We start from the raw sequence: 13,067 nt of genomic DNA on the forward strand, positions 1-13,067 counted from the left end.
TAGCAACTAGAACATTTGAAAGGAAGATTCTTGCTTGTTGAAACGTTTCCTCAAAATTTGTAAGGTGTTTTGTGTTCATATCACAGAAAAAAGATTAAAGAAAATGGCAGTAAAAGAATCAAGTATCTTGCTTTTGTGCCATATTTAATTAAGCTAGCCTGAGAAAACTACATTACCTCAAGTAATGTTTTTTAAGTTTTCAGGCAGGGCTAGTTCTTGCTGCCTGTTACTTGTTCTTTATAACACTTAACAGATATGCTTTTTCAGTTGGATATTCTCTTTTATGTTGCTAATTGGAGCTACAGAATTCAATGGGAAACAGGATTTGATTCAAAACACAGGAAGACTATTGCAAGCCAGACATTCAATGAGTGTATCCTGGTTTAATCCCAGCTGGTAGCTAAGTATCATGCAGCCACTCGTGCACCCTCCAGTCCCTATTGGGATGGGGAGGAGATTTGGAAAAAGGTAGTAAAACTTGAGGGTTGAGATAAGAACAACTTAGTAATTGAAATAAAGTAAAATATAATAATAATAACAATTATAATGAAAAGGAGAAAGAGAGGGAAATTGAACCCAAGGAAAAAAAAAAAAAAAGTGATGCATGATACAATTGCTCATCACCTGCTGAACAATGCCCAGGCAGTTGTTGCGCAGTGATCAGTGGCCCCTGGCCAACTCCCCCCAGTTTATATACTGAGCATGACTTTCTATGGTATGGAATATCCTGGCCAGTTCAGGTCAGCTGTCCTGGCTTTGCTTCTCCCTGCTTCTTGTGCACCTCCTCATTGGCAGAGCATGGCAAAGTGAAAAGTCCTTGCCTTGGCGTAAGCACTATTTGGCAACAACTAAAACATCTGTGTGTTACAGTTATGCTCATACTAAATCCAAAACATAGTATTGTACCTGTACCAGCTACTAAGAAGAAAATTAACTATCCCAGCCAAAACCAGGACAGAGGGTTACATTGTGTATACTATAAAGAGAAATTGTGCTATGAAGCTGTTCTGAGAAGCTGGGTCTCGATATTGCTCCAATATGCTGGAACACAACCAGAATTGTAGATGAGGTCATCAGCCGTGGGGAATGCACTCCTTAAATGCTGTTTCTGGCACTGGATTAGAATTTGCTATGTAAGTGGAAGTGACACTGATGGAAAAGCAGCTGATTTTAAAGAAGTCCTGCAAATGACAGCCATGGCCTGTGATAGTCAATGAAATGTTTCCTCTTGAACGATTTATTTTTAACAGGCAAATATGGTAGCACCACCACTAGTCATATTTCAAGTCCAGAAAAATAGATTTGCAGAATGTAAAATATTTTTTCCACATAGTGCATGTGTCAAATGAAGAAGTTGCCAAAGATCTCCGATTAAACAAGTATTTTGATATAATACCAGTAAGGAAAAATAGCCCACTGTTATTAGCAGACATGTTCTACATAGACCTGGAGAAGCAGAGATCAGCAAGGAGTAATGCCAGCTACATCCACTGGCAATAAAAATTGACCTCCTTGATTCGACTTTACAAACTGTACCTTGCCAGTGCAGTTGCCCAGCAAGTGTGTGGCACGTTTGCACATGGTGCACAGCTCAGTGTCCTGACTTCAGCACACTCAGGGCACCGCTAGTTTTCAGACCCTGGACCTTTACTGACAGCATCTCAGATCCCAATTCTCCTGTGTTCAGTGCTGTCAAATCATCTCCCAGCTGTCAGATTTTGCTCAAAAAATTCAGCTGTCTACAATGACAGCTTCTATAGCCTCTTCAGCTCTCCTGTCGGCTTGATTCCAGAGCTTTCTGGCACTCAGGCTGTCTGTGGCAGTCCTCAGGCTTAAGTACTAACTTCCCCAAACTGTAGTGTCTATACTTGGAGCTTTTTTTCTCTTCTCCCGCAACCCCCACCCTTACAGATTAATGCAAGAATTACACAGATTTTAATGCAGACAGGTTTTGTTTAAATCTATGTTGCCACTTACTTGTGTATCTAAATGATGCTCCTTCTTCCTCCACTAGAAGATGAAGTAGAACCAGTGGAAATTAACTGGAATCCACAAGACAGAGCATTATCCCTCTGCAGTGTGGAAATTCTTCCTCTGGTCATGGCAAATGTGAATAAGTATTCCTTTTTTTTTTTTCCTCTCCCCATAATACTTGGTGTGACTCCACTTCTCTGTCTGAGACTACCACTGCCCACCTGCACACAGAGAGGTGAGCTGGAGGCTGTGAGGAGGCACTGAGGCAATTTCAGCAATCAAGGTGGAACAGTGACACAGATGTGCTCTGAAGCTTTGAAGAGGCTGAACTCCACTTTAGAGCAGTTAGACTAACAGCAGCTGATTCCACACGTGTGCTTTCCACAACTTTGAGGGGTATCAGCTCACAGATTTTTGAATACTTTGAGTAGGTGCCCCTGACTGGTGTGCTAAGCTCGGTCCCCACGTAACATGAAGATGAGTTGACGGGTCCTGAGATAAAAGCTAAATGTCCCCATGTCCTAAGAATCCTGGTTTAACTAGGTAACTTCAGAGAAGTTTGCTGATCAAATATTTTGCTACCCTTTTCTCTTTCAGATTTCCTCACATTTCTTCATAAATTCTTTGCTTCCCAAGGCTCGTATGTGATCTCCACACTTTGGTGTTTTTCCAGTCTGGAAAGGCCCTTTTGTACATCAGTGAGGCAAAAGGAGAACTCCTCCATATTTGTTGTAAAACTAAAGGAAGTTCAAGGTGGCAGAAGCTCTGGGACCAGCTCCTTATCTCTGTGTCGGAGGGCTGATATGTGGGGAGCTGTATTGCTAGTGCAGTGTGTGCTGTCACTCTGTTGTTGATTGACAGCTGACTTACAACCTACAGGGCTGTCAAGTCAGCTTCTTCCCAAACCCTGAATTTGCACATAAAGAGACATGTGCTCAGAGAAACAAAACTTCCTGAGGAGAGCACCCCTATTGGTTCCGAGAAAAGAGATTAATTTGCCAAGCTTGCTGTAATCGTGGGATTTTCAGGTTGCTAAGGGCCATGTGGACCTCTCTTACTGCAAGAAGCAAATGAATGGATACTGTCTCAGTTCAAAACCTGCTGCACTTTCATGGTCATTTAAGATGGACAGCTATATCAATCACCTGCAGAACACCACTCAGTGATGGATGGTCACCTGTGCTCAGCAGCCACAGTGGGCACATGCTGGCAGAGGCAGTAAGTACCTGAGCCTGACTTGGCCAGTGCTCCTTCCTCCCCAGGGCGGTGTCCCAGCATTCCTGATCTGAGGCACAATGCAGGAACGAGAACCATTCCTGGTCTTCCCTCTGGCAGCTCCTGGCTATGGGCTTAAAAAGCAGTCCAAAAGACTGGAAAAGGGGGACAGAGCAGAGATCAAATTAAAACCCAGCTATGGAGCACAGCAGTTGCAGAAGGCTTTAATGCGGAATCCTGCACAGGCAGGGACATCCCTTGGTTATCAGCTGTGTCTCATTAAAGCCCGGGTGAACAGTGCCTGTTCTGAGCCAGCTCCAGCCACAGGGGTGCCTCTGCCTGGTCACTTGAGCTCAGTGAAGCAGGTGAAGCTCTGCTTGTCCTCCTTTTCCTTAATTGCCCCTTAACTCTTCACGCTCTGTTTTTCTCCCACTAGCCTGGACCTTTTCACACCAGGATCAATGGCTTTTTCAGGGAAATTTATAATGTGACTGGTGTTTTATTTGAGGTGGTGGGGAGGAGGGCTGAGGAGCGGGGCAGCGAAGGGACCGCGAATGGCTCTGTCACAGCCAGGGAAGGAACCCAGGGGTGCCAGGCCCGCTGTCCCTGGAGTCTTCATCCTGCCTCCCTCGCTGCCCCTCCCCCATTCCCTCCCTGGGGCGATTCTGCATCCCAGGGGAACTCCGCACCGGTGCTGCCCCCAAACCGTCGCTCCTCGCCCCCCTGCAGGGTGGTCGCTCTCGCACCTCGCCCCGCCGGGCTGCGCGGCCGCTTCCCGCCGCCTCCCGCCCGGCCCCGGCGGCGCCTCTCCCCTCGCGGCGGCGCCCCCTGGCGGCGGCCCCGCCCCTGCCGAGCGCGGATCCCACCACCCCTCCCTCTCCCTCCCCATCCTCCAGCTCTGCCCTATTGTTCTCCCTTCCCTCGCTCCCTCCCTCCGCCCGCGGCTCGCGTCCTCCCTCCGCTCTCCTCCATCCCTCCCTCCTTCTCGCCGTCCCTCCCGCTCCCCAGAGCTGATGTCACGCACCCGCTGAAGGCGCGGGTGATCATGGCTGCTGCGGCCGCGGCCGTGCCGCCGGCCTCCAGCTAATGCCCGCGATGGAGCCGGCGAGCCTGCTGCGATTCCTGCGGAAGCTCAAGGAGGTTTTCGACGTGTGCGACGAGGATGCGGACGGCTTCATCCGGGTGGAGCACTTCGTCGCCCTGGGGCTGCAGTTCGGCCAAGGGGATGAGGTGAGTGGCCCCCCGGTCCCGCCCCTGCAGCCGCGCAACTTTCACCTGCTGCGCCCGCCCCGCGGGCCGGGGCCCCGGCTCTGCCTGGCCAGGCCCCGCCGGGACCACCCGGGGCGCCCCGTCACCCACCTTCCCTCATGGCGGCCCGGATTCCCCCCGTCCCTTTGGGACCCACCCGCCTCCGCCCCTCAGAGCGGCCCAGACCCTCTCCTGGCAGGGCGGCTTGGACTCCCCCGGCCCCTCAGGGGGTCCCAGAGCTGTCCCCATGGCGGCCTGGAGCCGCTTTCCCTCAGGGCCACCCAGCCGTCCTCCCCCATTCCCGCAGTCCTCCCTGAAGACGGCCCAGAGCCCTCCTTCCCTCAGGGGGGCCCGGAGCCTCCCCCGTCCCTCAGGGCGGCCCAGATCCCCCGGGCTGACCTGGCTCCCGGTCCCCTGGGGTGGAGGGGCCGATCCTGCTCCCCCGGGCCGTCCAGGTGCCAGGGGTGCTCGGGGTCTCAGTGCCTTTCGGGGAGGTGTATTTATTCTGGTGACAGCATGGGCAGCATGGGTTTTCTCCGCCCTGGCTGGACTGTGTCCTTACTGGGGTCCCAGGCTTGGTGGGGTACTGGGAGCAAAGCCCCGGGCTGAGGGAGCCGCAGCGGGGGCTGCCCGGCCTGCCCGCCAGCTGGTGGAGTACGGCAGTGAGGGAAGCACCAGCCCAGGTGAACCCTGAAACCTCCAGGTGATGGGCTGGAAGCGAGGACTCCATCCAGCCCTTCAGTGACACAGCGTAAATCTGGAGTCGCACCACTGGTCTCAGTGGAGCCGTTGCGTCAGTGGGACCACTGTAGAGCCGTGACATCAGTGTAAATGAGAGCAGGATTCAGGCCAGTGTCTATGAGGGTAGTAACATGCATTGGGTTTGAAACAGTTCCCTTAAGTGATTCAATTGGAGGCTGCAGCTCCAAGAAGATTAACCAGCAAGAAATGCTTGCTTTTCCTAGGAGAACTCCCAGGATATTGCACTTAACTGTTCAATGCTTCACAATATGTCCCAGCAGTTTTGGGTGCTGGGCAGGTGGAGGGGCATTGGGACTAAGACAGGATTCAGAAAACCCGTGTCAGCTGACCTTTTAAAGTACAATAAAACAAATTAATGTGAGGAGCTGATAAAGTGGTAGTTTATAAGGGGTTGCCAAAAAGGCAGCAAAACCAGAGTGAATTCACAGTAATTGTTGGAGCAGATTACTTATTTTTGACCTACTGCTGGTAATGAAACACAGCTTGTGAATGAAAGCAGAAGACCAGGAGACAGAAGGCTTATTGCTTGCAGATAGGCACAGGTCTGTTAAACATTTTCTTAATGAGATGATGGAGTTACTTTTTTTAACAAGAAAAATGAGGAGGAGAAATGAGTAACAGTAGATAGCTTTATTGACTTCTGATTTTATTTGTCTCCTGGTAAGTTTTGTAATTCTATATAAACTAACAGAAGTATTTTTAAATCCTTACTGCCAGATACACTGCATCAGAATTGCTTTTTGCACTGCTGCATTTATTCAGAGGCAGATCAGTGGCTTTCTCTTGCAGCACTGAGGAAGACTGGTGCAGTTCTACTGCCTGTTTTGCAGCAGGATGGCATTGATGAGTGTAACAGTCCTCCTTCTGTCTTAGAAATCTCTAAGGTTGGGAGAGAGGAGCAGGTTGATGCAAAGGAGGGTTCAGGTGGTGATCTCATAAGCTTAGAGTGAATTGGAGCGTATTAGTTGGAAAATAATGCGATGGAAAGAAAGAGAAAACTGGAAATCTCAACAATGACGGCAGTAGAAAAAGTACCACTCATCGGTGGTAGTAGCCAGGTTTCAGGATGTGATGGCTTACTGGGCAGGCACAGGAGAGATTACCAGTGATGAGAAATGCATCCTTTGTATTTTGCTCAGTTGTAACTGGTAGTGTTCAATAAGATGTTTTCAAAACTGTGACAAAGAAGTCTTATCTATATATCTATCAGGGTTTTAATAAACTTGTTCTGGTTTGCTTCCCTGTGTGTATTGTAGTCATTGGCTAGCAGTTCCTTGACTTCAAAGGAGCATATGTCAACTCATTAAATGGGATTTGTAAATCACCAAAAGAGGCTTGCTAGGGAAATACAGAATCAGTTTTCCAAGTGCAGATTTACTGTAGAACAACCACTGTAGGTGAGCTAGTTTGGTTTTAAGTCATGTTAAAAATGAACTTTATGTGTGATGAATCAGTTGATGTTTGGAGATGGTGAGAATCTATTCTCCCACATAGCATGGTGCTTTCAACCTTGCATCTGCAGGAACCTAATAAGCTCTGTGCAGGAACGCATCTCATGAAATTAAAGTGAGGAGACACTACTAGAGAGGAGTTCCCTTTAGCACACTAGAACATACTTACTGTCATTGAAAATTAAGTATAATTTGAACATGCTATACTTCTTGATACTTATCCACCTCAGCTCCCTTTACATTCAAAAGAAATCTTTCCACTGGCATTGGTGAAAGATTGCTTTGCCCTCCTGTGTAAGTTATATGCTCCCTCTGTTTATGTAATTCATCTGGCCACAGGAAGGATCCTATTTTGTAGCATTGTGGCCTGAATAATTCTGACTCTTACCAACAGTAGCCCTGGGTCATGTTTATGAAATGATAATACCTGATACATGCAGCTTTCCACCTCTTCTGTACCTCCTTGGGGCCACTGCCATCCAGAGTTTGGAGTCTGTAAATTCTTGTGTCTGGCATTTAGCTTTTTCTAGTTTTTCTGTGCATTTCCTTTTTCTTTCTTCTTTGTGTGTTGTGTGTGTAGTCACCATGCTGAAATTTATCATTCCTGAAGGATAACAACTGTCTGAAAACTGCCCCAAGGCAAAATGTTGCAGCAAGGCAGCAGCTTTCTGTTCAAACAAAGCAGTCCTTACCTGCACAGTGAAATAAACTTTAACATTTCGGATAAAATTTTTCACTGTTTTACTTTTAGTGGACTTTTGAGGCCTCTGCTTTTAGTAGCTTGATGCTATTCTTCTTTAAGACTGCACCATCCCTACTGTAACTCATTCCGTTCTGCCTTTCCCATGCACACTGAAATCCTCTTCTTGCCATGTGGTCATGGAGAGTCCACTGCAGCAGAACACCGAGTGCCTGAGCGCAGCTGTTTAGGTAAGGTGTTTTGGCTGCAGAAGCACTTCTAGCAAGTTTGCTTGCGAACCTTTGCTTTGCCCTACCAGGCATGTGGTTCCACTAGAGGAAGAAATGACTTGGCCATGTTATTTTGGCAAGCCAGGAGCAGAATCATGTCTCTCAATTCCTGCTGTGTTGCCTGAATTAATAGCAGACCAGGCTAGCTGTTGAGCACTGCTTGCCTGTGCTTTTAAGCACTTTGGCATTTTGGCCTCTGTTTATCCCATCTTGATTGAGGGCATTTAACAGAGTTGTCTAAACTAATCTTCCTCCATGGTCATTGATGAGCAATTGAACGCTTGGAGGGTGTAGCAGGACCCAGGGATGAAATAAAGCCTTAGATGTGCTTCTTTGTCTCCACTGACAACAGAAACGCCTAGCTGAGACTTTTGGTTCAGTGCTTAAAAACAGCAGGCTTGGGCCTTGCTTTCCTGTTGAATGGTCTGTTTGTCGTTTGTGGAGAAATCTGAAGAAAGATGTGAAGAGCTGTTGCCAAAGCGACTTGACTGGATGGCATGTACTCACTAGCTGAAGAAACACTTCACATAACATTGAAAAATGCCAAGAGTCACTCACCATCTGGTTCCCTTTCACTGGGAAGATAGTTGCGCTAACAGCCAAGTGTCTAGGAGCATTGTGAGTGACATGTTCAGCAAGCCCCAGTTCTGGCACCAGATTGTGCGAATGTGTATTTCAGGATAGTGCCAGTTGATGTTTCATTATGCCAGATTCTATTTAAACTCTACATTCAGTTTTCAGCAACAAGTGAAACATGCTGAACATGTTGATGACTCCTTTTTGAGGTATGTAATCACCTCTTGGGGGTGTGCAAACTATACAGGTGCATAGACAGTAGTCTTTGTCACAGTGAGATTAACTTGAAGCAGTGTCCCACCTGAGAGGAAACTTGAGCAGCTAATAAAATTGGTAGGCCAATATCAGCTATCCTTGTGAGTGGACAGTAATTCACTTGAAGTCCATCGATGGTTTACTAGTGGTAGAACAGAAGTAGCTGAAAACAAGTTCACATATTTCACGTGAACAAATGAAACTTTCTGGCCAAAAGAAACGACTGAAATAGGGAGATGTTTGTTGCTAATTTTAGTCGCTTCCATTCATCCCCATTCTGGGCAGAAATTAAAGACGACAGCCTCAAGTAGGTATCTAGTAGCCTAGGTAGTAGATTGTGGCTGCTGGCTGAGTTTAATGACGCTCCTGATGGTCCATTTTGGCCTGTTCTCAGATGTCTCCCAGGGACACCTGATGGAGTCACGCTCTAAACACAGCCCTTCTACTGTAGCGACCCCATACTAGCTTGTCCTGTAAACAGCAGGAGTGTAATTTCACTGCATGACAACATGGAGTCTATCTGAATGGTCTGGGTGAATTTCAGGCTCCTAATTGTAGTGTTGCAGTTCAGAGTTGCACCCAGAAATTAATGGAATCACTGCAAATTTACATCAATGTGCATGATGACAGAGGCTAATTCATACTTTCTTGATAATGTGCAGTGTGCTCTGGACTTATTACCAGCCACGAGAAAAGGAGAATTTGGCACTGAGACATTTAAATGAAAATATTAGGGTGTTACCAAGTGATAACTGCCATTCTCATAATGGAGGCAGAAGAGAGTTACGACTTCTTTCTTCTTTGCTTTTCCTGGAAATAATTACTGAAAGAAAAAATAAAATATTTGCCTAGATGTAGTGAGGATGCAATGAGCACTCCAGTGCGATGGTGTTCTCTAGGTAGCAGCAAGGCTGCCACACGTTTAGGCTCCTTAAAACTGTGTTTGCTAATGACCCAGATATTTCATATCATTTACAGTGACTTGGAAAAAATGCAGTTCTGAAATGGCATAGTGGGATACTTAGTTCATGGATTAGTCAAGGTACAGTCACTGTAGCCTTCCTAATTCAATACAAACTAGCAGCAATATGTTTAAAATAACCTTTTGATATATCCTGAAACTAAGCATGTATTTCTAAACAGCTGACATAAAGCAAGCTTAGTACTTACTGTTAATCAAACATTTTCTGAAACACTGTTATGAAGAGAGAAGCGGTAGGTTTGCTGTGCATTCAGGAGTTTAATACATTATGTAATATGTTTGTATTTCAGAGGTAAGAGCTCTGAGGGGGTTATATGTATAGTTAAGAATTGATTGTGGCTGTGTTTGCCATACAAGTCAGTGATCTGAAATAGTAAATTCTTAATGCCTGACAGAAAGGCAAACAATTTTGATAGCAATTCTTGATATTTAAATGACTGTGGTTTATAACTACTGTGTTTGCATTTACTACAGGTACAGTGATACTGTGTTGTCTTATTAAACACGAAAGTAAAGAAAAAAGTTAGCATATGGATCAAGCATAGAAGAGAGTACTGCATCTTTTGTGTACAGTATGGAAGGTACCATATGTAACTGGTGAAGTTAAAAGATTCAGTGGCCTAGCAAGACCAGATATTTATGTAAAGTCTTCTCCCTTTCCCCCTTTTCCATGCCTGATTCAATCCATGCTGTTGTGAAATTTATATTCTTTGTCTGTTGCATGTCTGCTTGTTCTCCAGAAATTTGGTCTTGCAAATCCTAGGGAGGGTTTCAGATTTCCATCACATACCGATTTTATTTCTTTAATATGAGTTAAGCTTTGAGAAGTGACTTGTACAAAATTGCTGCAAACAAGCCATTGCCATATAGTATTTGTGGGGGTGATCCCCAATACAGAATTTTCCTTGGTTTCTAAATTGCATTGTTAACCTACAATTTAGCACAATTGACTCATGCTCAGCAGCAGTGGTTTTATAGCAACAAAGTGGAAAAAATCAATGTTTAGATAAGTAAATGTGATTGTTTTAATTCTCTGTGTAGTTGACAATATAGTTTCCTATTAATTTTATTTGATTTTAATGCTAATATTCACAAACATTTTAAAATCCCGGATTTGATTTTTGAATCAGACAGTCTGCTCAGGAGCTAGAGTTGAAGTTCTAACAGTTCTTAAAATACACAGTATTTCAGGAGACACACGTGATCTCAGACCTAGATACTTGCATAGGCTTCTGAATAAATACCCATCCATGTGGTGAATGTAGTTAACTCAGTGCAGGGTGTGATTGAGTACATGAATGATAAAAGAGAGCGTCAGACACAATCACTAGTACTATAACATATGGTTTTACAACAGCAATGTGAGTGTAAACAAAGGACTGTGTAATTCATCTCGGTTCCTTTTTACTGAAGATGTAACTGAAGGGTCTTGCTTGGAGGGAATGCAAGTGTTTTCACATATTTTGTGCAGTTAAAACCAAAAATAGTAGGGCTCCTCCTTCCTAAGCCTTGTGTCCAGTTCGGTCCTGTGGTATGTTTGGCCCCAGAGTGAGTGACAGGAGTGAACTGTGGGGTCAAAATACTGCAAGGGAGACAGGGTCAATGCACAGGGCAGAGACCTGGAAAAATTACAATATACTCTTTAGATTTTAAAGCTCCTTTGAGAATTTAGTTTGGGTATAGTGTTATGGTTTTAGGTCAAGTGAAAAGCTTAGAAATGCTAGAGACTTTTCTCTGTTAAGTTTTCTAAAATTAGAAGGAAAGGTACTGAATTGTCTGTTATGGAGTGGAGAGGCTGTTGGCTTGGTGGAATGAGAGGTGTCAACCAAACCTACTTGTTCCTCTAGAGTGGTGGCAGTTTTAAATTTTCTACATTTTGATGCACAAGTATGTGTCTTCTCAAGTGTTCCATAACATCACACGTACACTTGCATTGTCAAACTTCTTTTTTCCCACTCTCAGTTCAGGGCTTTCCTTAGAGAACAGAGCCATTCCCTGCTGCCCTGCAGCAGCCTGTGTCACACTGGCCTCCAACAGAGAAGCCGAGTCCTGGTACAGCACTCCTGCAAGCAGTCCTTGGATAGGAAGCTTGCAAGGAGTCATTTTCTATAGCAGATATTCAGCCTGTGGCAGTGTTCCGTGATGTTCCAAACTGGTGCACATTCCTGGTGTACCTGCTGCAAATTTGCTGATAAAGCATGCTTCATATTTTTCCCAGCATGTGGGTCATTCTGGACATCCTCAGTGCCTGGCTTATTGTGAAGGTTTGCAATGGGACAGTGAAGACATTCTGGTGTGGTTCCATCCCTTCTGGATAAACTGACCCTTCCCAATGGGATTCAGATGGATTTTGGAACATGGGATATTCTTTTCCAATGACGCTTCTGTTGTTGTGATAAAAAATCCAAACGAATGTGCAGATACAACAGCTTTGTCCATATGTTTGCAAGTATTAATAGAGTTGAGAAACTGTCCTAAAATATTGGTGATTTCACTGTTTTTGTGGCAAGTTGCTATAAAGGTATTATACCCAATTAAACCATGTGATGTATATGTTAGATACAGTAGCTAATGGCAATACAGAAAGTGAAATGGCCCAGAGATGTCAACACAGAGACCATTTGTAATTGTTGGCACTTACCCTTTTGTCCCTGTGCAACAGTATATTCTGTCACCATAAAGTGGTACAGAATCCTCTGGTAATGGTGTGAAAGCCGCCTTTCTTGGTGTTGTTAGCTGCTGGGAACAGTAGAAAGCTGTAGGACTCTCATTAGAAAAATTTTGTTGCAGGAGTCTCTTGTGTGCTGGATTGGTGTGGTGGTGTGTCAAAATACAATAGAGACTGCTGGGAAGAGGGCTAAAGGCAGCCATGGAGGGCTCCTAGGGATGTGGGGTGCTAATGAAAGGAAAAGGGATCTAGTAAGAGAGAGATTCTGCGGTTCTTCCCAAGCATCAGTGAGAGCAGGTTTGGCATTTTGACCCAGGGAATTGGTCATTTCATTGAATTGAGCAGTGTGACCATTGTGTGGCGTAAGCGAATGTGACTGACTAGCATTTGCAGCCAGGTAGTAAGGACTAGCTTTGTTGCTGTTTCTGTTGCTGGTTTATTCTGTGGTTTTGATGTTCATCATACAACAGACAAAGCACTAGCTTGTGGCCAGTGGTATGGAACAGACCCCCTTTGCATCCAGCCTGGAGAAGATGGGAGCCTGTAGTTACCCTGTCTAGGTGTCGTGGCTGCTTTCATTCCCATTTTAAGAACATTGTGCTCTTGAGCGCCCTGGTTGAATTGCTGTGTTGGTTGGCCAGCATGGCAGCTGTTGTGTTCAGCGGTGCATCTGGGCATGTAATGTGGCCATGAGCTAGCCGACAGCCTTGTCAAGCTGGGATGGCCTCGTGTTGGCTGCTGGGCCAGCCTATTTGAACTGGGAGGGTCATGAGAGGAGATGTGTTGGAATGGGAGCAAAGCCGTCTTGTATCGCATAAAAGTGTATTTCATGGGAGCGTAATTTTTACACAGTACTATTTCAGGCTTTATGCAGCCTCCGTAACAACTGCTGTATAACCTTGTGCTTTCCTCTGGATCCATGCACCACCGCATCCAGTTGTGCCTGGGCAAAGAGTGCTAATTCAAT

The 13,067-nt window shown here is 45.6% G+C and overlaps 1 protein-coding gene across 2 annotated transcripts in view; it reads left to right on the forward strand.

Moving 5' to 3' along the window:
* The first annotated feature begins 4,095 nt into the window (after window positions 1-4,095).
* RAB11FIP4 (RAB11 family interacting protein 4) overlaps window positions 4,096-13,067 on the forward strand; it is a 130,383-nt gene continuing 121,411 nt past the window's right edge. Inside the window, exon 1 of one of the 2 annotated variants that reach the window (XM_005230706.4) lies at window positions 4,096-4,419. In XM_005230706.4, the coding sequence (XP_005230763.1) occupies window positions 4,276-4,419 (144 nt within the window). In that variant the 5' untranslated portion in view covers window positions 4,096-4,275. The remainder of the gene's footprint in view (window positions 4,420-13,067) is intronic. The other variant, XM_027777260.2, reaches the window with a different exon arrangement.

This window comes from Falco peregrinus, chromosome 2 (genome assembly GCF_023634155.1).
Source record: "Falco peregrinus isolate bFalPer1 chromosome 2, bFalPer1.pri, whole genome shotgun sequence".
NCBI lineage: Eukaryota > Metazoa > Chordata > Aves > Falconiformes > Falconidae > Falco > Falco peregrinus.